At 44.7% G+C, this 25,040-nt stretch overlaps 2 protein-coding genes across 2 annotated transcripts in view; one reads left to right on the top strand and one right to left on the bottom strand.

The window, feature by feature from the left end:
• The window catches only part of USP39 (ubiquitin specific peptidase 39), a 33,421-nt gene extending 16,722 nt beyond the window's left edge, over nucleotides 1-16,699 (bottom strand). Inside the window, exons 1-6 of the mRNA XM_074285646.1 lie at nucleotides 16,280-16,699; nucleotides 9,965-10,034; nucleotides 8,494-8,588; nucleotides 6,986-7,122; nucleotides 6,186-6,338; nucleotides 3,154-3,379 (exon numbers count right to left, since the gene is read on the bottom strand). Of these exons, the coding sequence (XP_074141747.1) occupies nucleotides 3,154-3,379; nucleotides 6,186-6,338; nucleotides 6,986-7,122; nucleotides 8,494-8,588; nucleotides 9,965-10,034; nucleotides 16,280-16,565 (967 nt within the window). The 5' untranslated portion in view covers nucleotides 16,566-16,699. The remainder of the gene's footprint in view (nucleotides 1-3,153; nucleotides 3,380-6,185; nucleotides 6,339-6,985; nucleotides 7,123-8,493; nucleotides 8,589-9,964; nucleotides 10,035-16,279) is intronic.
• Nucleotides 16,700-19,965: 3,266 nt separating this feature from the next.
• On the top strand, nucleotides 19,966-24,031 carry C2H2orf68 (chromosome 2 C2orf68 homolog). The gene is made up of 4 exons (XM_074285645.1): nucleotides 19,966-20,194; nucleotides 20,887-21,050; nucleotides 22,458-22,609; nucleotides 22,858-24,031. The coding sequence occupies exons 1-4, from the start codon at nucleotides 20,088-20,090 to the stop codon at nucleotides 22,978-22,980; spliced, it is 546 nt and encodes a 181-aa protein (XP_074141746.1). The 5' UTR covers nucleotides 19,966-20,087; the 3' UTR covers nucleotides 22,981-24,031.
• Nucleotides 24,032-25,040: the final 1,009 nt, after the last annotated feature.

Here is a 25,040-nt window from a genome sequence, read left to right as displayed (position 1 = left end):
ACGTTTGCCCAAAGCATGCACTGACCAAAGAGATTTAAAGCTACAGGGAAGCCAGGAGCTAGGTAGTTCAAACTAATTACTTAAGAGAGAAGGTCACAGATGAGAGACAGGGATCCCCTAGCTAGCAGAGGTACAGCTAAGGCTCAGAACTCCTGGCTCCCCACCCAAAACTCTCTCCATTACATAACAGTGCCCTAAAATGAAGTCAGTAATAGACCCAGGCCTACCAACAATGATTTGGGAGGGAAAAAATGCCATAGCCCAATCCTGGAGTTAAACATTCTATATTCTCACTTAATTTTTTTTTTTAAATGTACAGAATTACAGAAATACAGACCTAAATAACTGAAGAAGTGGTAAATGCCTATGAGTAAACCAAGTTATAAAAAAAAAAATTCCTAAATTAATTTATTCAATGCCACCTATAAAACTAGAAAAAGTGAAATAAATCACAAGAATAAAAGAATCAAGAAATTCAAGAAAAGGGGCAGCTAAGTGGTGCAGTGGATAGAGCACCAGCCTTGAATTCAGGAGGACCCGAGTTCAAATCTGGTCTCAGACACTTATCACTTCCTAGCTGTGTGACCCTGGGCAAGTCACTTAACCCCAGCCTCAGAAAAAAGAATGAATAAATAAATAGATAGATAGATAAATGGATGAATGAATGAATGAATAATAAATAAAAAAGTAAATGAATGAATAAAATAAATAAGAAATTCAAGAAAAACAAGGAGGGGATAAAAAGTGGAAAGAAGGGGGCATAGCAATACCAGATCTCAAACTATATTACAAAGTAATAGTCACCCCCCCCCAAAAAAAAAAAACACTTGGTATATATAGATTACACACAACACAGAAACAAACCCTCAGAGGGACCTAGTGTTTGATGTCCCTGGATTCAGAACTCACTGTCTATCAAAAATTCCTGGGAAAACTACAAAGCCATCTGGAAGAAATGATGTAGACCAACATTTCACACTATTATCAAAATAAGCTCTTACTGAACACATTATTTAGACATTAAAGGAAACAATTAGAGAGCAAAAAAGAAATCACTTTTCAGCTCTATAGACAGAAGAGTTTCATGATCAAACAAGAGATAAAGAGGATTACAGAACGGCAAATTTCAATATGTAGAATTTTTTAAAGTTTCATACAAAAGAGATGCAGCTAAAATTAAAATGAAAACAGATAAATTAGAAAAACCATTTACAGAAAATTTTTCTTAAGGGTATCATTTCCATAGTATAAAAGGAACTGGTTCATATCTATAAAGAGGAGTCATTCCCCAAGTGATAAATAGATAGGAACGATCAATAGCCACATGAAAATGTTATAAATCATGAATAATTTGGGAAATTATTCAATTAAATTAAAGCATCTCTGAGGTTCCAACTTACAGTCATCAGACTGGCAAAATTGACAAAAATGGAAAATGACAAATGCTGAAAGAGCTCCAGGAAAACACATTAGTCGGAAAATGAATTGGTATTGCCATTCTGAAAAACAATTTAGAACTATGCTGCCCAAATTACTTATAATGCCACTGTATGACCAAACAATACCACTACCCCATCTATATCTTAAAGAGATGAAAAAGTTCTAAATGTACAATATTCACAGCAACCTATTTTGTAATAGCAAGAACTGGAAACCAATGGAGTGTCCATCAAATGAGAAATGGTTGAATAAATTATGGCATTTAAATATAATGAAATACTATGATGCTACAAGGAATTATGAAAAGGATTGTTTAAGAGAGAAATGTGGATTTCTATGAAATGATAAAATGAGCAGAAATGAGAAAAATTTCCTTTCCACTACATATAAACATCCATTTTATTTGGTACCTAAGTCCAAAATAGAAGAACATTTTTAAAAGAAGCTAATCTTTTTATATTCCTAGAGATGAAGTTCAGGGCAGGACTAAAGAGCCAAACACCACCGAGGCTTCTCACCTGTTTAAGGGTTGGACAGTCAACCAACGGGTATTACAAAGCGCCTACACAAAAACGCCCTTTGCGCTTTTCTTGGCCAGGGTGTGCTGAGAAGAAAAAGGAAGCTGCTCAGGGCCCAGAAGACAATCCCCCACCTCCCCCTGCTATCCAGATATCTGGGATGAGGCAAGCCCGAAGCATCAAGGCCTCCTCCCATCAGTTCTAAATGTTCCTAGGATCTGCGCTTGTTTCCAAACCTGGTTCCCTGCTGGTGCCTGTAACCCTGAGTTGTCTTTACCACAGATTTATGCAGCTCCCAATCCCCTGTTAACCTCACCTCTTTCAATGAAGACTCCAAATGGTAGCGGCTCTGAGTGCCCCAGCACAACGGGTGCCAGTAAAGCCCTTTCTTCCCAACAATCCTAAGTGGCAAGTCCTATATTAGTGCTGCCCCAAAGGATTACAGGGGCCATCTCAAGAGATGCTGGGCTCCTCCACCTGGGAGGACTCCAAACAGAAGGAGATGTTTCAATTTGTCAGACATGTAAAAGGGGAGATTTTGTCTATTTGAGTTGGCCTATTGGCCACCAGAGTCCCTTCTGATTCTAAAACTGACTTTAGAGAGTAAGAATTATGTCTATGAAACAAGGAACTAGTTATAAAGAGAGGCAGTGACTTATACAAAGGGTAGCATCTTCAGAAGATGCTGCAAAAAGGATATCGCCAGGCCTTGGCAACAAATGAGCTAGAGGAAAGGGACTCCCCAAGTTGTGAACTGGAATCAGAAGGGGGGGGAATATTTCCCTCCTCAGAAATAGGGAAATTTGGAAGGGGGAGGCCTGGAGAAAAGATAAAGAACATGGTGCTAGACACACTGAATGTAAGCAATCTGAGCTTAAGACACTGTAATCAGCGGGCACATCCCAGCACAGCCTGTGAAGTACAGACAAGGAACTTGCAGAGCAACATGAGCAGCTACTGGGACTCCCCTCTTCCTCCTCTCCAGGATCCCCTAAGATACCATGGACAATCCAGTTTGGAGGCTGGGACAGAAGAGGAGGAGGGGGCAACTAGGCGGCATCATAGGTAAAGTGCCAGCCCCAAGTCAGAAGGGCCCAAGGTCAAATATGGCCTCAGATATTTACCAGCTATGCAGGTCATTTGCCTCATGCGTGCACATGCACACACACGCAAGGGGGAGAGCCCCGTTCCTCACCTTGTTTAGTAATCTGAAATGTTTTCTTGCTGCACAGAACGACGGCCTGAAGCATCTCATGGGGAGAAACATGTGCCTTGAAATTTCGAGGATTCCACAGCTTCCTCATCAGTTCTCCAAAACGCTGCACCAATAAGAACATGATGTCCCCAGGAGGACGTTTGATATTCTTGTAGTTCTCCTCTTCAAGGAAGTAGTTGCGGAGGGGTGGGACATTAGACAAAGCCTGGAAGCCAAACACTCAGTGTCAACCCTTCAAGGTTAGCAACGTTCCCCAAAGAGGAAGGATCAAACCAAGGCTCTCCCGTCCCATTTGCTTGTGAATGTTCCCCACAGAATAAAAAATAAATTAGACCCCTAGAGAAAACCATCACTTAGTGACTGGCACTCCTGGCCTTTCCATTTGGGGGTATTTGTTTCCAGAGGTACCAGGGATGTGAACACTGGATGTCTGTTATTGCCCCAAATTCCTATTCCACTCTCCTCCAGAGACAGGAAGAGCTAAAACACAAGCACCAAGAAGCACTGGCTCCCATGAGCTATGAAGGGCATGGTCACAAAAATTCTCCCAAATCCACGATGTTTCTCATTCACAGGGAGCCCTTCCTCCAAATCCCCATCAAGCTCCTTTCCTGACCAACCTAAGGCTGCCATCAAGTGATAAGAGGCTCAGACCACCTCCCCCCATGGTGAAGTTCCTGAAGAACCGGAGGGCTGAGAGCACCAACCCCCAGCCCATGTACAGACTATCTCTACAAGTCTCCCCATCCCCGTGGGTGGAGATGCTCTTCACTCTCAGAGCCTTCCTTCTGGTCAAATCTCCTGCCTGTGACTGACTCACTGATGCTTCAGCTACACTTTGTGGCCAGTTTCCCTACCAATGAATGTATTTCAGTGGATATTAGTACAAGGTACCAGCAAGAGGTTAAAGCTGGAAAGGCCTTCAGAGGCCACAAGGGCCTGTCCAGCCCAAATTTCGAGTGTCTCAGGAGAGCTGACAAGATCTTGGGATGGTCCTTTCTCCTCTCTCAGGTACCACTAAAGTCACAGTTCAATGCTGGTGGAAGCAACAACTTCTAGACTTGTGTTGGAGATCAATGTGGCAGTAAGCCAGGAAATTACAAGACTAATGATCACTTTTGGTAGGAAGAAAGGAATTAGCCTGTATTGAGTGCCTGCTGAATGCCAGGCACTGTCCCAAGTGCTTTTCAAATACTATCTCATTTGACCCCATAACAATCCTTGGAGGCAAATACTATAATGATCCTCATTTTATAGCTGAGAAAATTAAGGCATTCAAAGGTTAATAAGTTACACCACTAGGAAATGTCAGAGGTCATATCTTAACTCATATCTCAACTCCAGGCCCAGCACACTATCCAGTAAATCCTGAGTGCCTATGATGGCACAACTCCATTGCTGAGCCCAGGCTTCCCCCCACCCCACACTAATATAACAATCCAAAAGGGGAGGCTCTCTGCTCAAAGGTTTTCACGGCCACATCATACATTTTTACAACAAAGTGAAGCAAAGGAGCCAAATAAAGTGCAGGCAGGTAACACACCATCCTTACCAAGGGCAGTGTGACTGAGTAGGGAATATGCTTGTCCTGGAGTCAGAGGAGCAGCTCCAAGCCTTACTTCTGAGCTACTTAATCTGGTCCAAATCCCACAATATCTCTGAGCCTCAGGAGGAAAGCCCCAAGCTTCACCTATTAGGTTTTAAGTGAAGGGAGATTTGTACTGATGTATGTTGTTTCCACACCAATGAAACAACAAAGGCCTGCCATACTGATGTGCTAATGTTAATGTAATGAGATATTAATTATTAAATTAAAAATGACAATATGAGGAACATAAAGAAATCTGGAGAGGCCTTTATCAAACAAAAAGCCAACAAGAAGGTGTACTAGTATGGAAAAAAAGGAAGAGTGAAAGGGAACGGGAGAGAATTCTAACAGAGATAAAAACATGGCTATAAGATCACAATTTAAGCACCAGAATTTAAACATAATTCCTAAGCAAGTATGGCTATTTCCTCTGAAGTCTGGAATGTTGGGGGAGGAGGGCTCCACTTCCAGAGCTCTGTTCCCCCCCCAACTGAGCAAGGCTATGGAGAAGTGGCTCCCACTGTCCCCAGGAAATTCCTCTCATCACAGGCTCCCCAGGGACCAGCACAAGGACATGAGGAGAAAACTTTGGCCAGACCTGAACATGAGCCCTCTGTTTCTCCCCTTTTAAGTAAAGAAGTAAAAGGGCAGGTTATTTTGAGGGCCCGTGACAGCTCTCTGGAGCTAGGCAACTATCTACCAAGCAGCCTGTGATAACAAACTATTTTCAGGAAAGGGCCAGACCATAATGATCTATAAGTGATTCTGCACTGAAATCAAGCTGAACGTTAAATCAAACAGATATAATTATATATTCACTAAGGTCATTTCTAACGTATCTAAGTTATTTTTTAAGTGGGAATGAAATAGGAATAAAGACCCATCTCTGGCCCAGGACAACCTGAAGCTAGGACACCGTGCCACCTCTGGTTATCACCTTGAAGCTATCCAAAAATTCCCAGACCTAAAGGGCAGTGAGGTGACGCAGTGGACAGAGCACTGGTCCCAGAGTTTAACCTGAAATGAAATCTGGCCTCAGACACTTAACATGCACAAGCTATGTGACCCTGGACAAGTCATGTAACCCCACTGCCTCAAAAAAAAAAAAAAAAAAAAAAAAAGGGACTAAAAAATTCCCAGATCCTCTCAGCCCAGCAGGAACAATTACAGCAGCAAGAGGAGCAACAGGAGCCCACACAAAGCACTTTCCTATGGCATGGACAAGTATAATCTACTCTAATCTACAAATAAAGAAGCTGGGGCTAAGGGAGGGTCACAGATCCATCCAGTCACAATCTTGGATCCCAGAGGCCTCAGGAACCAGCTACAACCTGGCCTACTCTGAAGAGCTCAGCCGGCCTGGGCAGCAAGGCTGCCCCCTTCCCATGCAGCCTCCCCTGAGGAGGCTCCTTTCTCGGCTCACCTGCAGCACGGCATTGGCGTAATCGTTAGCCTTGATGTTATTCAGCCCCACAATACCAGGCAGATAGGTGGTCCCATCATAAGCCCGAGACAGCTTGGCCTGCTTGTCCAGGTTGGAAATCTGCTGCTTGGTGAATGTGGGCTTCAAGACGTACTGCAAAGAGAAGGCACAATTAGCAGTGAGGTGAGGAGCAGACTCCTCCCCAAGAACGAAGGGGCTGCTGAGAAGGGGCAGCCAGCATGGCCCTGTCTCTGATTATAGCACTCTAGCCAGGCCAGGGGGCTACCCCTGAATTACGACACTAGAAGCTGCCATTTCTGGAATCACCCCTAATCTCACTTAATCTTCCAAACAACTCCTTGTGACCAGTGTCACTTATCAAAGGGAGAAGCCAAGGAAAGGCTGAGATGCTAACAGCACAGACCACACTACTAATTAGAGGTCTGCGGCAACATCTGAACTCAGATTTTCCAGACTCCCAGCCTATCCAGCAGCACCCCCCCAGGCTATCCTAATGCTCAAATGCTAAACTTCAGTTCAACAAAATAAATTGCTATTTTTCACCTACCAGCCTAGCATGAAGTTGTTCTCTTTACTCAGTCCCATAAGTGACATAAGTTAATGATTCCAAGTCACCCAAAGCACAAATTCCCAAAATCCCAACTTTGGAATACCAATTGTATCTGTTCCCTCCCCAACCCCGAAGGGGATGCCCCCCAGGACATCAGACATAGAGGTAGATCGGCACACAAGAGAAAGAAGCTCCCCAGAGACTTGGTGTGTTCCACAGTGACACGTACGGTGATATCTTCCAGTGAGGAGTCAATGATTTCATAGTTATCTGGAAGGCAGTAAAACTTAAGGGTGTGCAGGTTAAGGAAAACATGGTGGCTGAACTGGACACTATGAATGTAGGCATGAGACTTCAACCCTCGTCCTGGGGGGGGGAGAAAAAAAAACATTACAATGGAGGCATCTTGAAGGGGCTGATTTTCCATGGGTCTTCTCGATATCACATTACACTCAGTAATAATAAACATCATTCCAGAAAGGAATCCCCCTATGGGCCAGTATTCAAGGAACTTAATTCCTTCCTTTAGGTTTCTAAAACTCTCCCTGGAATACCTTGGAAGCATTCCCTGGCAAGGGACAAGAAGGCAATAGGCCTGTCTTTCTCCCAGCCTTGACTTCTCACTAAAATACTCTGGTCCTGTATTGCCAACTTCTTACACTGTCTCTAGAACTGAACCTTAAGCATCATAGATCTAAAACCAGATTCCTTACCCCTCTCCAAAATCTGCCCCATTCCCCAGTTTCCATCTTTTTCTATAGTAAAACTGTTCCTTAAGTCAGAAAACTTAAAATCTTCTTTGACCTTCCACTCTTCCTTTAGTACAAATCTTATGAAGTTACTTCTTCCTTTGAATCATCCTTTCCTCTCACCACCTTGCTGACCCCATGCTGGTCTTCCTGAAACTCACGATCACCCTTCCTAATCTACCCCATACACTGCCATGAGACTCATCTTACACAAACTTTTATGCCATTCCCAGGCCTCCAACTTTCGAGGCTCCCTACTACATACCCATTAGGCTTAAATGCTTCCACCTAGCTTTTGCCAGAATTTAAGCTACCGATGCCATTTTCCGCTGTCTCTTTATCCCCAGATTCTAACACAGGGCCTGCTATATGGAGGTGCTTAATGTCTACTGCATTCAACTGGACTGAAGGCATACCTCTCCAACACTATCTCCCTTCACTGTCCCACAGACTGTCCATTAATCATTTCCCCAGAATACATCCCATTTGTCTCTCTTGTGGGCCCTCGTGTGAGCTGGCTTCCATGTGACCTATCTAAATCCTCCTCTGTCTAGGGAGCTAAACATAAAGTACAACACTCACAGTCATGGTCGAGGTCTTCCATGAGGACCAGTCCAGGGATTAGCCATGCTGAGCTCAACACACCCTTACAGGCAAGCCTTGCCTCCCCTCTGAGGGCAGCAAGCCTTTTTTTTTTTTTTTTTTTTTTAACTCTCTCAGCATCTGCACAGTTCAGAAGCATGCTGGGATAAACTTTCTGTGAAGCAAAAGGACTTGACCTCATCACTAGAATGGCTCAGAGGTTCCTTTGCAAAGGGATTCTCAGCAGAACTATTTCCTTTCTTCAGAAACCTCATGCCACAGAGCTATCTGATCCCAAGGTACTAGAAGACACCACTAAAAACACCTGGTTCCTCCTGGCAGGCCAACCTGACCCCACTCCACTCCAGGCAGGTTTGGAGTTCCAGGTCACACAAGGCATATTTACCCTGAAAGTACTTGCCACACACCAGGCAGGCGTACGCATTGATGTGTGAAAGCGAAATGGAGCAGAGTTTTTCAAAGTCAAAGTCCAGGACACTCCTGAAAGAACAAGAGGAAAAGAATTAACAGGAACGAAACCCTATTAAGCCAAGGCTGAGGCTTTCCAGGAGTGCGATAAAGCTGGCTCAGTGCTGATCCTGGCGTGTGGGACACGCTCCAGACCACAAATCCACTCCCATGGCTCTCTCCTGACACAGACACCAAGCCTCTGTCTCAGACCGCCTCCCCCCCATCTGCTGGGTTAGCAGCCACAGCCCTCCTATACTCCTGCTGGTTCTGTAAGGAGCTAGATGTGCTTCTTTGCCCAATGGCTCAGGGTCTTCCCGGGTCTGTCTCTTCATCTTCAGAATGAGAAGACTTCACAAGATGGGTCTCTCCAGTTCTAGATCCATGATCTATGATGGCTCTATGAGCTGTGTGGCCAACATGCAAGGTCCCATCTCCTCCTCATCCTCAGGGGCCTAATCTGTAAATAAGGGGGCTGCCCTTTATGTCTTCTGAGGTCCCTTTTAACTCCAGATTGACAATCCAAAGATTTGAAATAAGGTCTCATTATTGCTTGATTGAACCCCTAATTAAGATAGACCTGGGGTAAAAGGGAAGGGGATTTTAAAAGTAAAACCATAATATGTCATGAAGTATTCACTAGATGAACATTTATTAAGTATCTACTATATGCAAAGGTACCACATATTAGGCACCAGGGACACAAAGATGAAGTTACAATGACTACCCCTCAAGGATATGTCTACTGGGAATATCTGATGCTGTGCAAATAAGATTATAGAGCATAATAAGACAGAGCTTTAAAAAGATGGGAGGATTCCTTGGGGGAAATCACTGACAGCTGGGAGGATGAGAAGATGCCAGTTCTGTTGGGTCTTGAAGGAAGAAGAGAGAAGGGTATCATGGAAGCCAAAGGGGAAGAGGTCTCAGCAAAGAGAAAGGGGCATTTATGGCACAGCAAACAGATCCTAAAGGAGAAAAGCAAGGGAACATTCTCATGTACTTGACGATTTTCTAATTTGTGTGATGAACACAAGAACTAAGAGCTTCTATAATCACTAAAATCCATGAAACACTTATGATGTTTTTGCATGAAAATGAGGATTTGCAAACACATCCACCTTCCCCATATCTACCAAAGCTAAAAAGCCCATTTCATTTATGTTCAGGTTCAGACACATGTCCATTCTTGTACAAACTGGGCTGTAAAGTGGAAAAGAGATAAATTTGGTTCCCAAAGCTCTCAAAAGGGTAAAATGTGAACAGCTCTACTCATTAACTATGGAAAGTGTACAAACCAAATGGCTTTTGGAATGGTTTTTATGTTTTTCCAAACCAGCCCTAATGCTGTTTTTTGACCAACAATGCCCCTTTTGCCCAAGAAACTCAAAGTTTCACACTTCACTGACCTATTAATGGTATCCAAGTAGGGGCAATGGCGGCTCCTTCGATCCTCAGAGTCTAAGCGTCCATATCGCACTGAAATGAAAATCAAGGACAGTGAAGATGGAAAATTACAACAAAAGTCAGTGGCAGGTGGAAGTTAAAGAAGGGGGAAGTCAGAAACCCTGAGCGCAATTCGATGGCGGTGTAAAACAGAGCACTACCAAGAAAGCAATCAGTCATTACCGAACAGAGACCAGTCCTAGAATGAGAACATAAATTCCCCTAGCAATATCCCTAAATATAGGGATATGGGGGGTTATGGGGAGAGGGGGAAGGGGAGGAGTACCTCATCACCTCTTCCCTAGATGGCTGGAATAATCATCTCATGGCATTCTAACTGGGCCTTTAGGATAAAATGCATACTTTTAGTTTATAATTTAAGGCCCTCCAAAAATCTTACTCCAACTTAAGCTTACCAATTTCAGTTCATTTTATTCTCCTTCACAGGTTTTATGATATATCCAAACTGGAAAGGATTCCCTCCTCTTTCTGGAAAACTTTTCTTTTACAAGACCCAAGTTGGGTGTCTCCTATGTATTAAAACTGTCCCTGTCCTTCAACTGAAAGTTCTCTCCCTCGCCAAATTTCTTTCAGCATTCTGTCCAAACATTTCCTTGGCCCTGATCACACCCTCTCATACTTACGTAGATATAGTCTTCTTCTATTCCGACTCTGAGATGGAATCTAATCTAGGCAGCAAGGTGGCACCATGGGCCTGGAAGCCTAGAAGACCTTAATTCCAACCCTAACTCTATGACCCAAGACAGGTCATTTAACCTCTCAGCCTCAGTTTCCTCATCTGTAAAAGGAGAAAAGTAATAGCACCTGAGCTCCTTCTCGAAGGGATTATTGTAGCAAACAAGTTAACATCCGTATGATGCTTTTTGCCAACCTTTAAATGCTTTACATGCTATGACTGCAATTACTACAGAATGAGAAGGAATAAGCATTTATTAAGCACTTACTATGTGCCAAACACCAATATTCTCATTGGATCCCCAGGACTATCATGGGAGACTGTTATGATGCTGTTATGTCCCCATTTTATAATTGAAGAAATTGAGACAGGTAGAAATTAGGAGACTTGCCCAGGTGTCTGAAGTAGAATTCATACTCAGGACTTCCCAACTCCAGGCTGAACATTTTATCCACACCTTTCCTTCTGTTTGCCTTTAGAGCAGCAGCAGCATTATAGAGCACTTGACAAATAATCTCTTTTTAACCCTCACAACAACATGGGGAGGTTGATGCTATTATCATCTTTATCTTATAGTGGAATACTAAGGAAGAAATGACTTGCCCAGTCACACAAAATGTATAAGGCTGCATTTGAATTCAGGTCTTCTGGATTCTAAGCCTAGTGCTCTTTCCATGGTGACACTCAACTGCTAATGATGGCAGAGAGGTCCTCAAGCCCAGTGATCTCCTCATCTTTGCATCTATCATGAGGCCCTGATAAATACTGAAATAAATAAAAGGGAATGAGTCAAAAGCATCCCACAAAAATTAATGTAACAAAAACTCACTAATCAAGTATGTGTAAAAAAACTGGGATTAGAGATGAAATCCCTTCCCATCAATAATAATTTAAAGCCAAATTATCATCACACAAGTCAGTACTGCAAGGTCCTTGAGAGTAGAAACATCACAGAATTCCATATAATCCCTAATACAGAACTTTGCATGGAGTTCAACTTGTTACTACATGTTGCTAAAGATGCTCAGAGTAAGAGACTAATTCTAGCAATTAGAGAAGACTACATAGAAGAGACATTGGAGATTGCAGGATTACTAGATAAACTTTCATTCAACTGCAAATCCAATCTGCTCATTTTATAGATGAGAAAATTGACGTCCCAAGAAGTTTTGTGATCTGTCCAGAGTCAAGAGAGGAAATAAGCCCAAAGAGCCAGGATGTTTCCAATTCCTAACCCAGCATATTTCCTCTCCAAAGGGAATGGGGATGAGAGATGTCTTGTCAGGGAAACAAGACTGGCAAACCAGAGGATCTCTAAGATCTCTTTCCAGCTCTAATTCCTATGATTGGTCAGGAATTCCCAGCAAAAGAGCAAGCCTGAGTAATCATGGGGGAAGAGGAAAAGCAAAAACTCTGTATGATGTTATAAAAAGGAGGACAGAGAGCTATACACTGCCTGCACCACCAGGTTCTCCCCCAGAAACTAGAGATTCTATTACTATTAATTGCAACTGTCATTCCCTGGGACATCCTCCCTATGGAGTGAGAGTGTGTTGGCTGAACTTTGGGTCAATGAGGAATCTCTGAAGACAGAGAAGAGAGGAGAAACTGCCTTCCTGTTAGAAATGTTTTAAATGTTGGATAATGAAGAAATAGAATTTTAAGAGTCTGTGAAGAACTAACTATTTACAATGCATTTTGGAGAGATTATAATAGCTAAAAATTGGGCAGACAAAATTAATTTAACTCATAACAATAAAAAGGATGCTTAAAAATCTAATCAGTATCTTAAGTGAACTGAATGGTAGAATATTTGCAAAAATGCAGTCATTTGCTGTTTCAGTGGTGTTTAAAATGATTCTTTTGCAGTTAAAATATTGTGAATAATTATATCTAACTACTAAGTCCACTATTACTAAATTATGTATCTAATAATTTTAATACTTAATTCTATAAGATTAAGAGATTTAATATCGAGATGAGAAGAGATATAGACATTATGAATATAAAGATATTGAGAATGTAAATTTCTCCTTCCCCAGTATAATTAACTATTTGAAACTAAATTTTTAATAAAGTCATGATTAACTGCCTATTATTAAATTTTAAACTATTCAAACATATACCTCAATTACCATAGGATCTAAGATGAGGTTAAATATGGGACCAAGAAAAGTAGAAAGCTAAGAAAAAACCTACAAGTAAACCCTGTCAACCTCAGAAGTTGTTACAGAGCTAAACAAAAAAAGGGGGGAGGGGAGGAGAAGAAGAAGGGAAGGGATTTGGAATGTCAGGCTAAACAGCTTTTATATATGGTTGCACAAGTCTACAGGATGCATTCATTCAAAATGCAGGTATTAAGTGCCTTTTATGTAGCTGGCACTGCTGGGTGCCGGAAACAGACAAAATGAAAAATCTCTGCTCTTGAGGAACGTATGTTCCATTAAAGTAAACAACACGTATGCATAATTAAAACATGTACAAAACAAATGTAAAAAACTGGAGATGGAAAAGCTAACAAGTAGGGGAGAATCAAAAGACAGTTTCTGAATGAAGCTAGAGGTGAAAGCGAGGAGGCATTATTTCTCAGCCAAGCCAGATAGTTGGTGAAAAGACAAGAAGGTGGGGGAGAGTGTTGGTTTGGGACCATTATTCCATTAAAGTTAAAAAGGCTTGAGAAACATAATTTTGGGGCAATATAGTCATTTTATTAATAAGGCCAGGGCATGTTTATTAATAAAAGGATGGTAATTTGGCCTCTTAGACCAAAGACTCCTCATGGGGTGGCCTAATGTATCTGCTCTTGGAAAAACAGGAGTTCCTGAGGGTGACAATTAACTCTGGTTAATAATTAATGAGAATGAGAGCCTGAGGTACCCAACTTGGATCACACAAGTCTTTATCAAAGAGATGTATCAATTTCCCCATCAATTTCCATGTTACCTGTCTGACAAAAGGAGGGAATCCACATTTTCCTAGACCTGTCTGAGCAAACACAATGAGCAGCCCAAACTCAGGATTTCTTTTATTGTCTTAGATCAAATCTCAGCCATGCTGGCTGGAAATCTGTCTTTTAGAAAGATTTCCCATGCTGGTTGATTTCTAGATGAGGAAGTGGAAAAGGAGAAAAATCTTGGTTCTGATTAAACAGTTGTTAATATGAGAGAAATAATCATTTCTCACACTATGAAGTTCCTTTTGGATCTTTTGATTCTGTCACTCATCATATTAGCTATCTCTCTAATATGGAAACCTGATAAGTATGTCTTCCATATCATTCTATGCGGTCTTGACAAAAATGTCAACCCAGAACAGGGTCAATGACATAACCCTAACGCGTACAACGAAAGGCACAATTTTAAATGAGGAATATTTTCTATGCCCTTTCTTTCTTGGGTAAAGGTAAAATAAACATATACAGGTAATTATAATAGCTGAGAAGAGCATTCAATCAAACCTAAATTTTCTCTTTCCAATTCTTACCAGAGCATCATATTCTGCTGTTTAGGGCCAAGCAGAATATGTTGCCCTCCCATCTGACAGGCACCCCTTCAGGCACCAAACAACCATTACAACTCTTCCACACATCTCCATGTGGGAGCAAGCATTTACTTAGCCTGTTAATTTGACCCTGACCTCTAAGTTTCCTTCTAGCTGAGTTGGTACATCATATCTGGACAGCTCCCAGACCCCAAAGCCTGATAGGGCCTTTACAAATAAATCCAAAGGGATTCTCCAAAAGGAATGGGGATGAGAGATATCTTGTCAGGGAAACAAGACTGGCAAACCAGAGGATCTTTAAGATCTCTTTCCAGTTCTAATTCCTATGATTGGTCAGGAATTCCCAGCAGAAGAGCAAGCCTGAGTAATCATTGGGGAAGAGGAAAAGCAAAAACTGTGTATGATGTTATAAAAAGAACAGAGAGCTATACACTGCCTGCACCACCAGGTTCTCCCCCAGAAACTAGAGATTCTATTACTATTAATTGCAACTGTCATTCCCTGGGACATCCTCCCTCTGGAGAGTGAAGCCAGATTCTTCAGTTTGCCTCTATATAAAGTTCATTAGATACTCCAGCTAAACTGCCTTGTCTGCTGTTCTTATATAGGATAATCTTCCTCCCATTTCCATGTGCTGCCAAAGGCAATCCTTCTCATCTGCATGCTTCTTCCTCCATGGAATCCCTGCTGTTCAGTTGCACCAGACTCTTCCTGACCCCATTTGGGTTTTCTTGGCAAAGACTGAAATGTTTTTCCACTTCCTTCTGTAATTCATTTTACAGATAAGGAAACTGATTTATCACAATGTGAGTTTCCTAACTCCAGGCCTGGGCTCATCCATTGTGTCACCTAACGGCCCAGAGACTCCCTAGCCTCCTTCGAGGTTCAGCAACAGTGCTGCCTGCTCACAGCAAAGATAAGCTGAGCCCTTTCCCACCCTGCAAGGTGTACATGTGTATGTATAAGTGTTACACTTTCTGTATGTTAAATCTCCTTAAAAGAAGGCAAGGAATTTTCATTTTTGTCTTTGATCCCGAGAGGCCGGAGTAGTGTCCAGCTTAATAATTGTGTGCTTAATAAATGTATGATTGAGCTGAATTAAATCAGGGATAACTGTACTACTAGCTCCCTCCTGGGAAAACATCTTTCAGTCCTTCAAGGAAAAGTTACCATATCGTTACTCCCAAAAAGGACTGCCTTAGGCAGTGCCACAAAGCAGAGAGAACTCTGGCTCTAGAATCATAAGCTCCGCCGTCCAAGTCCTCGCCATGAGGCTTACTGAGTGTCTCCGACTACCAGATGCGGCCCACAGAGGACGTTTATGCAGGGTCATGGCATGGGCTGAGGGGTGGGACAGAGTGTGAGCCTTTGTTTTTACTCTAGTCCGGCCCTCCCACAGTCTGAGGGACAGAGAACTGGCCCCTGTTTAAAAAGTGTGAGGACCCCTGAGTACAGCATGCACTTACTCCCCAACCCTCAGTTTCCCCTTCTGTAAAAGGGAGAGTAAAACCAGGCGGGCTCCCAGCCAGGACCTGTAAGGGTTGAGAGTGAGGAGCTGGGTACTCGACCAGTTTTTAAGGGGACGATGACCTTCCTCAGGGAGCTTGTGTTGTGACACTTTTTGGAAGTTGAATTCCCTGGACCCACATTTTCTCGGAAGGCCCCCAGGGCCAGCACGAAGCAGATTAGGCTAAAGTAGAAGTGGAAAAAAGTCACCAAAGATAAAACGCCCCAGCGTCGGAGCTCTGGACAGGTTAGCGGGAAGGCAGGGAAGGCAGGCACCCTCGGGCACCGCCAGGAAGCCTCCGTCCCCTGTGACAGCGCCCTCCTGCGCTAAGAAATCACTTTGGGTTTAATTTGCAATCGTAGCCGTCCGTGGTTACCTTCCCCCACGGTTAGGGAAGCTCCCTGAGGGGAGGCCGGCCTCGGTCTCGTGCCTAACAGGGCAGAGCTCGGGCTCTGGGGCCTCATTTTCCACACCGGGACACAGAAGGGGAATGAAGGGCGGTCTTCGGGTTGGCGGGAAGGGGAAGGGGAGAGAAAGGGGAAAGAGGGTCTCCCCGGTCCCGACCCCGCGCACCTCGCACCTCCCGCTCCGGCTCAGAGTCCTCGTCGGCCTCGCGCTCCCGCTTCACGCGCGTTCCCGGTAGCAGCGGCGCGGGCACGAGCGCGGGCACGCTCCCGCTCGAGTAATCTCGCGCCGACGGCTCCGAGTTCCGTTCCCGCTTTACGCGTACCGGACTCCCCCGAGAACCCGAGCCCTCCGAATCCCGCTCCCGCTTCGACCGACTCGAGCTGCTTCGGGACTCCGCATCCCGCTTGCCCCGGGCGGAGCTCCGCGTCTCCCTTTTCGTACGGCTAGACATCCCCGTCGGCCACCGGCCCCGCTACGCGCGCTGTCCCTCCGCGCAAGCGCAGAGGGCCACCCCGGCATTGCCGCGCCTGCGCGCCACAGCTGGCCAATCAGCCGCCGCACTTCTAGCCAATCCGCAGCAACGTCTGCTGGGGGCTCCGGGCGCGGTAGTCCGGGTCTACAAACCGATTTCCCAGACTTCCGTGTGTGACTCCCGAATGTTCTTATTGGTTCCTGCCCCCAATCGACAGGGAAAGAATGAACCAATCATCTTTGTCACTCAGAGTTTCTTATTTAAAGGGCCAGATGGCCCTTAACTGACCCTAGAGGACTGGAGAAATTCTTATGTGACTGATACGCCATGGAAAGGTGCTATCGCGTCCCTTAGAGGCTGCCCATGAGTTGTTTTTTTTTTAAATAAATTTTATTGATGTTTTGTGTTTCTTACGTCATCATTGTAACAGTCCTCCCTTTCCCTGAGAACCATCAAATATGACATATTTACTTTTAATAAAGGAACAAATGTAGAGGGAGCTGGGTGGTGCAGTGGATAGAGCACCAGCCCTGAAGTCAGGAGGATCTGAGTTCAAATCCTGCCTCAGACACTTAACTCGTCCTGGCTGTCACTTAACCCTAATTGCCTCAGCAAAAAAAAAAAAAAAAAAAGTCAACAGACTGACAAAGTATTAAAATGTAGGAGCAACTTTTTGTTGTAGCTAGAAACTGGAAGATGAATGGATGTCCATCAATTGGAGAATGGTTGGGTAAATTGTGGTATATGAAGGTTATGGAATATTATTACTCTGTAAGAAATGACCAGCAGGAGGAATACAGAGAGGCTTGGAGAGACTTAAATCAACTGATGCTGAGTGAAATGAGCAGAACCAGAAGATCGCTGTACACTTCAACAACAATACTGTATGAGGATGTATTCTGATGGAAGTGGAAATCTTCATCATAAAGAAGATCCAACTCACTTCCAGTTGATCAATGATGGACAGAAACAACTACACCCAGAGAAGGAACACTGGGAAGTGAATGTAAATTGTTAGCACTATTGTCTATCTACCCAGGTTACTTATACCTTCGGAAGCTAATAATTAATGTGCAACAAGAAAATGGTATTTACACATATATATTGTATCTAGGTTATATTGTAACAATGTAAAAATGTATGGGATTACCTGCCATGGGGGGGGGGGAGAGAGTGGAGGGAGGGAGGGGATAATTTGGAAAAATGAATTTTAAAAAAATATCTAGCTTATCTAAAATTACAAAAAAAAAAATGTAGGAGCAAGAGCGCTTGGAAAATGATAAAGATTAGTATGTGACATGAAACAGAAACAAGCAAAGATTGTGAATGATCGGTTACTTAATGCAACACCCGAAATTGACAGTAATTGTCAGGCAGTTCCCAAGCCCAGTGAAATCACAGTTCCCCCACAAAAGAACAGCACAGCCACGACCCAGTTTTGGCATTGAGTCTGACCATGAGCCTGCATAATGCCGTGGGAAGGATGCTGACATTTACTGTTGGTACACCAGGACTCATCTTCTCCGGGTCTCAGTTTACCCTCTGGAAAACAAGGGGATTGAACTAAATGGTGTTTAAAGTCTTTTCTATCTCTAGAATTATGACTAATAAAGATAGGAGTCCAACCCATCCTACAGCAATTAATCACAGGAGAGCCTGAAGACTCCACTGAATCAAAAACAAAAGATATAGGGATTTGGATTAAGTCGTTTTCAGCCTCGTCTGATAGTGATCTCATTTGGGGAGTTCTTGGCAGAGATACAGGAGTAGCTTGCCATTTTCTTCTCCAGCTTCTCTTACAGATGAGGAAACTGAGGCAAACATGGTAAAGTAGTTTAGGATCACACAGCTAGGACGGGATTGAGGACAAATTGGGACTCAAGAAGATGAGTTTTCCTGACTTCAATCTGGGCATTCTATCTGCTGTCCTTATAAATATATGTTCTTAATGAATTACAAAGGATCATAAGGATAGTGGACCATTTCATAAAAGGAGGTGAGGACTCTCGGCAAACAACTTATGCTTATGTTTCAAAACAATAAATCAGTCCCAAACTAATGATTTAGTTCAATTCATTAAACTTGTATTCATTAAACTAGTGCCAAGTACTGTGCTAAGTACTTGAGATAGAGACAAAATACAGTCCTCCCCTGAAGCAGCTTAAGGGAACAGACAACAAATACATACAAAGCAAGGGATCTATAGGATAAATAGGAAATAATTAAAAGAGGGAAAGCTTCGGAATCCAGAAAAGTTAGAAAAGGCTTCTTGCAGAAAGTAAAATTTTTATCTGAGACTTATTGGAAGCCAAGAAGGTCAAAACAGAGAAAGGAGAGCTTTTCAGGCACAAGGGATAGCCAAAGAAAATGGAGAGAGCTGAAAAAAGGAAGATCCTGTTCGTAGAACATTTAGAAGCATTCAGCACTGAATCAAAGAGTATATGCTGGGGAGTTGAATGCCAAACATCCCAAAAGCAATAAGAAGCCACCGGGAGTTAATAAGAGAGTGATTTGATCTGACCTATAGTAGGCACTGATTGATGTTTGTAGATTTATTGACTAGGCCTTAACATTCTTGCTTGTAAAATGAATAGATTGTAAGATCCTTGCACTGTTTTCTTTCTGTCTCTGTCTCTCTAGTACCTTAAAGGAAATTGAATTAAGAGTGTTAGAATGGAAGTTGAAATCCTGTATCCCTAAGTTCAAAGCTGGCCCTGTGAGAATGGAAGTGGAAGGGATGGAGAAATGACCAACTAAAGGGCTGGGACTCTGCTTAGGGAGCAGAGGGGGCAATCTCTGACCTGAGGATCTCAGGAAATTTGCAGTTCTATTGGAACTTGCCAGCAAGTCTGCAGCTGCGCCCTTAGGCTCTTGTACATATATGTACACGTGCGCATATGTGTAACATATAGATATGCATGTACATAAATGTGTATATTTTATATAGATAGGGTTTGCATGCTCTCTCCCATTAGAAAGTGAGCTCCTTGGGCGAAGAGGTTTTCGCTTTTCTCATTTGGAGCTTTTATTGGAGTGTCTGGCCACTTAATGAATTCTTGAGGGATTTCCTTTCTAAATGTAGCCCCTTGTTCCGCAGTGTTTGGTACATGGAAGTTATTTAATAACTGTTTTTCTCCCATTCACTCATTATTTCACACTAGGTGGAGAGACTATATAGCACGCCCGAGAAGAGGGTAAACACAAAGTATATACAAAGTAAATAGGACTTCCTCTCGGAAGGAAAAGAACGTGGGAGGCCCGCCTCTCAAAGGGGCGGGCCCAGCCCCGCGCACGGGGAGAAGGGGCCGGACCAAGCTGGGGAGGCGGAGAGAAGAAGGGCCAATGGGAATGGGGAGGGGGCGGGGCCGCGCGCGGGGGCGGGGCCAGCCGGGACGGGGAGGGGGGCCGGGGGAAGGGAACGCGGCCGCCAGTGACGGTTGCTCCTACGGCGGGGGCGGCGTTGGCTTTTTTTTTTTTTTTCCGAGCTCCCGGAGCGTCTCAATGGAAGCGGAGCCGGGGACGGGCCGGCGCTGCTGCTGCAAACCGGGGGGACGTTTGGATATGAGCCACGGCTTCGTGCACCACATCCGGCGGAACCAGATCGCCCGGTGCGGCGGGGCCCGGACCCTGTCCCGGGTTCTACCCCTCCCCCACTCTCCCCACAGCCCCCGGGTCCTGTCTCCGCTCCCCCGACTCTAGAACCCCTGGGTCCCAGCCCCGGTCTCGTCCCTGGTCCCTTCCCTGCTCCCTCCCCGGGGTCCTTGACCCAGTTTTTACCTCTCTCCTCCCCCCCCCCTCCTGGTACCCCCGGGTCCTTCTCAGCCTTTCGACCTCTTCCCCGCCCTACCTCACTGGGGTCGCGATTCTACTTTCCCCTGGTCCTGGGTCCCTGCCCCCTGTCCTAAACCACGGCCTCTCGCCCTGACCCTTCCCTGCTCCCTCTGGGTCCCTGCCTGTATTCCTGCAGCTGACCTCCCCTTGATCTGCCCCTAACCTTTGAAAGTCTGGATCCCTGCCCTCTGCTCCCCTACCCCGGCTCATTCCCTCTGCTGCCAGCCCCTGGGTTCCTGTCCCCGTCCCTCCACTCTCCCTGAAGCCCTACCCCTGCCCTCACCTCTGCTCTCAGGCCCCTTCCCCATTCCCTCCTCCAAGGTTCTTTCTATCCCTCTAGTGTCGACCTGTCACATAGGTCCCCCCCTCCATCCTTTCCCTTCTTCTTGCCCCCTAACTTGAGAAGCCTCCTTCCTTGGGCCCCTTGTTCCCTGACCTCTCCTCTCATCCCTCTCAATCCCCCTCGCAGAGATAATTACGACAAGAAGATGAAGCAGGCTGCCAAGGAGAAGGTGCGGAGGCGGCTCACCCCCGGCCCTACAAGACCCCGAAAGCCCGACCAGCAGGTGTACTTACCCCGACGACGAGGAGAACTGAGACTGAGCCGGCCGGGGGCTTCTACTGGGAGCCGGGGTGAGAGAGAGAGTTCGAGGGGACCTGGCCACCGGAGTCCCTAGCTAGCTGGGGTCGCTGGGCAAGTCCCTGGATCTCTGTATTTAAGATCAGGACGCAGGACAGGACACAATGGAATGAGATCCTGGCTAGAGCCGGGGAGAAATGGGTTGCTATTGTCACTTCAGAGTTGGGGGATCCTGCAAAAAATGGGGATGGTAGTGGGGGTCCAGGGCATGGAAAGCCGTGAAGTTCAGCCTTCTATTCCTCATGGTCCAAAAGGTTCAACGACTCCCAAGGTTTCATGCCTGGGAAGTGAGAGAAGCCTGGAAGCTAGATTTGCAGGTTCTACTTCTGTTTACTCATCTGTTTACTCATGGGTGGTCTCCCAGGGCAGTTGTAAGGATAGAAAGAGATAATGATGCACTTCAAAAGGTGCCAGTAGATGTTTATTATTATTGTTGTTGTTATTATATTGATTTGAAAGGATCCTAGCTCTAGAAATGGAAGGGATTTTACAGGAAGGGTGACTTGACCTATGCCACACAATTCATAAGGATGGGTGTGATGTGCATCCAAGACCTCTGACCTCAAAACTAGTATATTCCTTCCTTGATGACTGAGGAAATTATTTTCTTCTTTTAAAAAAAAAAAAGGGGGGGCAGCTAGGTGGCGCAGTGGTTAGAGCACCAGCCTTGAATTCAGGAGGACCAGAGTTCAAATCTGGTCTCAGACACTTAACACTTCCTAGCTGTGTGACCCTGGGCAAGTCACTTAACCCCAGCCTCAAAAAAAATTTTCTCCAAAGGTAATTTTCAACATTCACTTTTGCAAGACCTTGTGTTCCAAATTTTTCTCCCTATCTCCCCCTCTCCAAGACAGCAAGCAATCTGAAATAGAGTAGACATATGAAATTCCTCTAAACGTGGAAATTATTTTCTTGACCGTAAACCAGAACTCGGGAGCAACTGACATGGTTTCAAATCAAGGCCTTGCATTTGCTCTAATAATTATTGGCTATGTCAATATCTCTGAGTCTTTATTTGTCAAAAGGATATAAGTATCAAATAGAGCTTTTTACAATCTAACACTATGTATCAGTTACACAAATAGCTACATAAATATATACTATTATTGTTACATAGGAAGAAACAGACTTGAAGAAAGGCAAAGAGAAGGATTTATACAGTATCAGTCAACAGATTAGTAACAGTTACCCAGACTCCCCTGTGTCTGTCCCTCCCTAGCTTTGTAGGGATACTAGTCATCAGGTTGGCTCAGAATGGTATAGATCTACCCACCTCTGGACTGTTCTCGGGGCAGGTGAGGAAGGATGCTTCCTGGGACATTCCCCTACTTGTCTCCTTGGCCATAGTCATTCTAGCCCTTCCCCCTTTCCCCTCTCATTACTGATTTCTCTTGTACCAGATACAAACTTCCCTGCATGCAGCCTAGAATATGAGGAGTCCAGTGAGAGCAGCTGTAGCGGCAGCTCAGACCCAGAACCCCCCAGCCTTCAGCTTTTCTGCCTGGAATACGAAGCAGACAGCGGGGAAGTTACATCTGTCATTGTATATCAGGTACAGCATGGGAAGGGCATTGCTGGGAAGGGGAGGAGGTAGGAAACCTGGGTTTCCTGGGCAGAAAAACGAAGGAAGGATGCCCTCTGTCACCCATAGGGGATAACTCAGAATGGGACCCAGGAGTCACTGGAAACATGTATATAGGATCTGGGGAAGGGACAAGTAAATATGTGCTAGGCCCCTGCCCCATAATGCTCTGCTCTCTCTGCACACTCAAAAAGAAGTGATTTGCCTCTTCTACTCAGGATGATGACCCAGGAAGGGTGAGTGAGAAGGTCTCAGCTCACACACCCCTGGATGCACCCATGCGAGAGGCCCTCAAGATTCGAATCCAGGAAGAGATGGCAAAGAGAAAGAGCCGGCCCTGAGGGCCGCAGACTTTCCTGGGACTGGACTGTCTTGGCTTGTATTGTCAGAGCTGGAGGTTACCCTGTCCCCTTTATCCTGGGGATTCCAGGCCCGATCTGGCCTCCCCACTCAGCTGCTGGAGCTTTGGGAGAAGTGTCCGCTGCCAAGTTAGCCCCTGGCATCTCCTTTGCTGTGTCCTCTGCCATCTCTACACAGACCACAGCTGCCTGGGAGTTGCAGAAAAGGGTTTCTCTGGCCTTGTGTCCTGCTAGCTGGAATTATGAGATGTGCAGCCCCCCAATCAGTGAGCGCCCTGAAGAGCTTTTCCCCACCCACAGGGGTTGATCCCCTTAGCCCTGATTGTGCCAATCAATGGACTCCATTTTCATGGGAGGTTCATGTCCTCCTCTTTCTTCCAAATTTGTGCTTTTTGTGTTTGGGAAAGTGTTTCTCCTTACCAAACTTCAGAGCTTCTGGAGCATTTTCTCAGCCCTATTTCCTTCCATTTGCCTCCTTTGATTTCCATGATACTGTCTCAGGTAGAACCCTAGAGCTTCTCCCCACATCCAGGGCCTCGTACCACCTCAGCCTAAACAGCTGTAAGTTTTCTCATTTTGACCACTTTTAAACAATTATCCACAAGAGCCCTAAGGAGAGGATGTACAGTAAAACCCCAAGATCTGTGAGGCTCCAGAATGCCCCTACAGGCTTCCTCCTTTTCCAAGGAAGTCTACCAGACCCAGCCCATCAGAACGAGAATCTCGGTGGAGTCAAGATGCTTCTGAGATGATGAGGTTTGAGGAGAACTGAAAATGAGATTACAGACTCTCCCAACTGACTCGGCACTCTCCAAGTAACAAAAGGAGGGGCTGAATAAGCAATAATTACCCAATTGGAGACTTAATGCTCCTTCATCTTCCCTCTTCTTTAAAACAAGAACCCAAACTATTGCCCAGATGGAACCCAGAGATCCCCTTGTCCTTCCCCTCCCTGACTGCCATCTGAACCTCCCACCTCTAAATGTATAAAGTATGTTGGAGATTCTTTGAATAAAGGTACCAAAGGAAAAGATCTCTTAGCTATTAAGCATTCTTCCCAGTATCTGGGCTAGGCTACAATCTGAGAAATGGGTCCTTGGTTTTTCTACAGTGTATTTGTGTCTCCCCTTCTTACCCCCTACTCCCCCCAATAGGCACAAAAATCTGGCTACCAGGAACACTTAATGGGAGCAGGGAGTATCACCTGCTTCCCAGAATCCAGTTTGGCTCTGATGAGTGATACAGATTGGAAGTGAACCTCTGTCCTGATGATACTGCTCCTTCATATCAGAACTTCACAGTCCACTAGTACTGGTTCCCAGCAGCTTTGTTAGAACTCTTAACAGGCCCCCTAGACCATGGTTGGCCTAGGCCTCCATACCTCTAAGGAGTAGAGCTAGGCAAACACTTAGATCATCTGCAACCTTCCAATTGGAAACAAAGCTACACTTTTGTAAGCTCAATTAAATTAGAGTCTAGTGGGATTAGGTGACTCAGAGGGTAGAGTACTAGGCCTGGAATGAGGAAATCCTGAGTTCAAATGTAACTCTGGCATTAGCTGGGTGACCTTCGACAAGTCACTTAACCCTGTTTGCCTCAGTTTACTCGTTTGTAAAATAAGCTGGAGAAGGAAACAGCAAATCACTCCACTCTTTGCCAAGAGAACCCCAAATGAAGTCTTGGAGAATTCAACAAATGTACTCTGTAAGAGAGAATGACTATCCACCTTTCCAAGCACAAATACCTTGTCATCCCTAGTCCCAGAATGCACCTCTTCATTGAGCACTTTCAGAATTGGCTCCAAATAGAAACAAAGTCAGGGTGTTAAGATTAAAAAAAAAAAAAAATTCCCCATTTCCCTCAAAAATACTTCAGGTGTTAGTGCCAACATTAGAAACCACTGGAGAGGCCTACTGGGTTGATTAGGCTGGCTCAACCACTCGATTCTCCCCATGGTATACAGAGAAACTTAATAGATTTCATTTGGGCTAGAAGACTTCACCCCGGGGGCTTTCTTAAGTTGAGGCCCCAAGGACATGTAG

This window comes from Sminthopsis crassicaudata, chromosome 2 (assembly GCF_048593235.1).
Source record: "Sminthopsis crassicaudata isolate SCR6 chromosome 2, ASM4859323v1, whole genome shotgun sequence".
NCBI classification, from domain to species: domain Eukaryota; kingdom Metazoa; phylum Chordata; class Mammalia; order Dasyuromorphia; family Dasyuridae; genus Sminthopsis; species Sminthopsis crassicaudata.
Note: the sequence above shows the minus strand (reverse complement) of the source record. Positions and strands in the feature narration are given on the sequence as shown.

Coding starts and splice junctions, on each gene's coding strand:
- C2H2orf68 (XM_074285645.1), top strand. CDS start 20,088: ATGGAAGCGGAGCCGGGGACGGGCCGGCGCTGCTGCTGCAAACCGGGG. Junction 20,195..20,886: donor CGGCGGAACCAGATCGCCCG/GTGCGGCGGGGC, acceptor TCCCCCTCGCAG/AGATAATTACGACAAGAAGA. Junction 21,051..22,457: donor GGCTTCTACTGGGAGCCGGG/GTGAGAGAGAGA, acceptor CTCTTGTACCAG/ATACAAACTTCCCTGCATGC.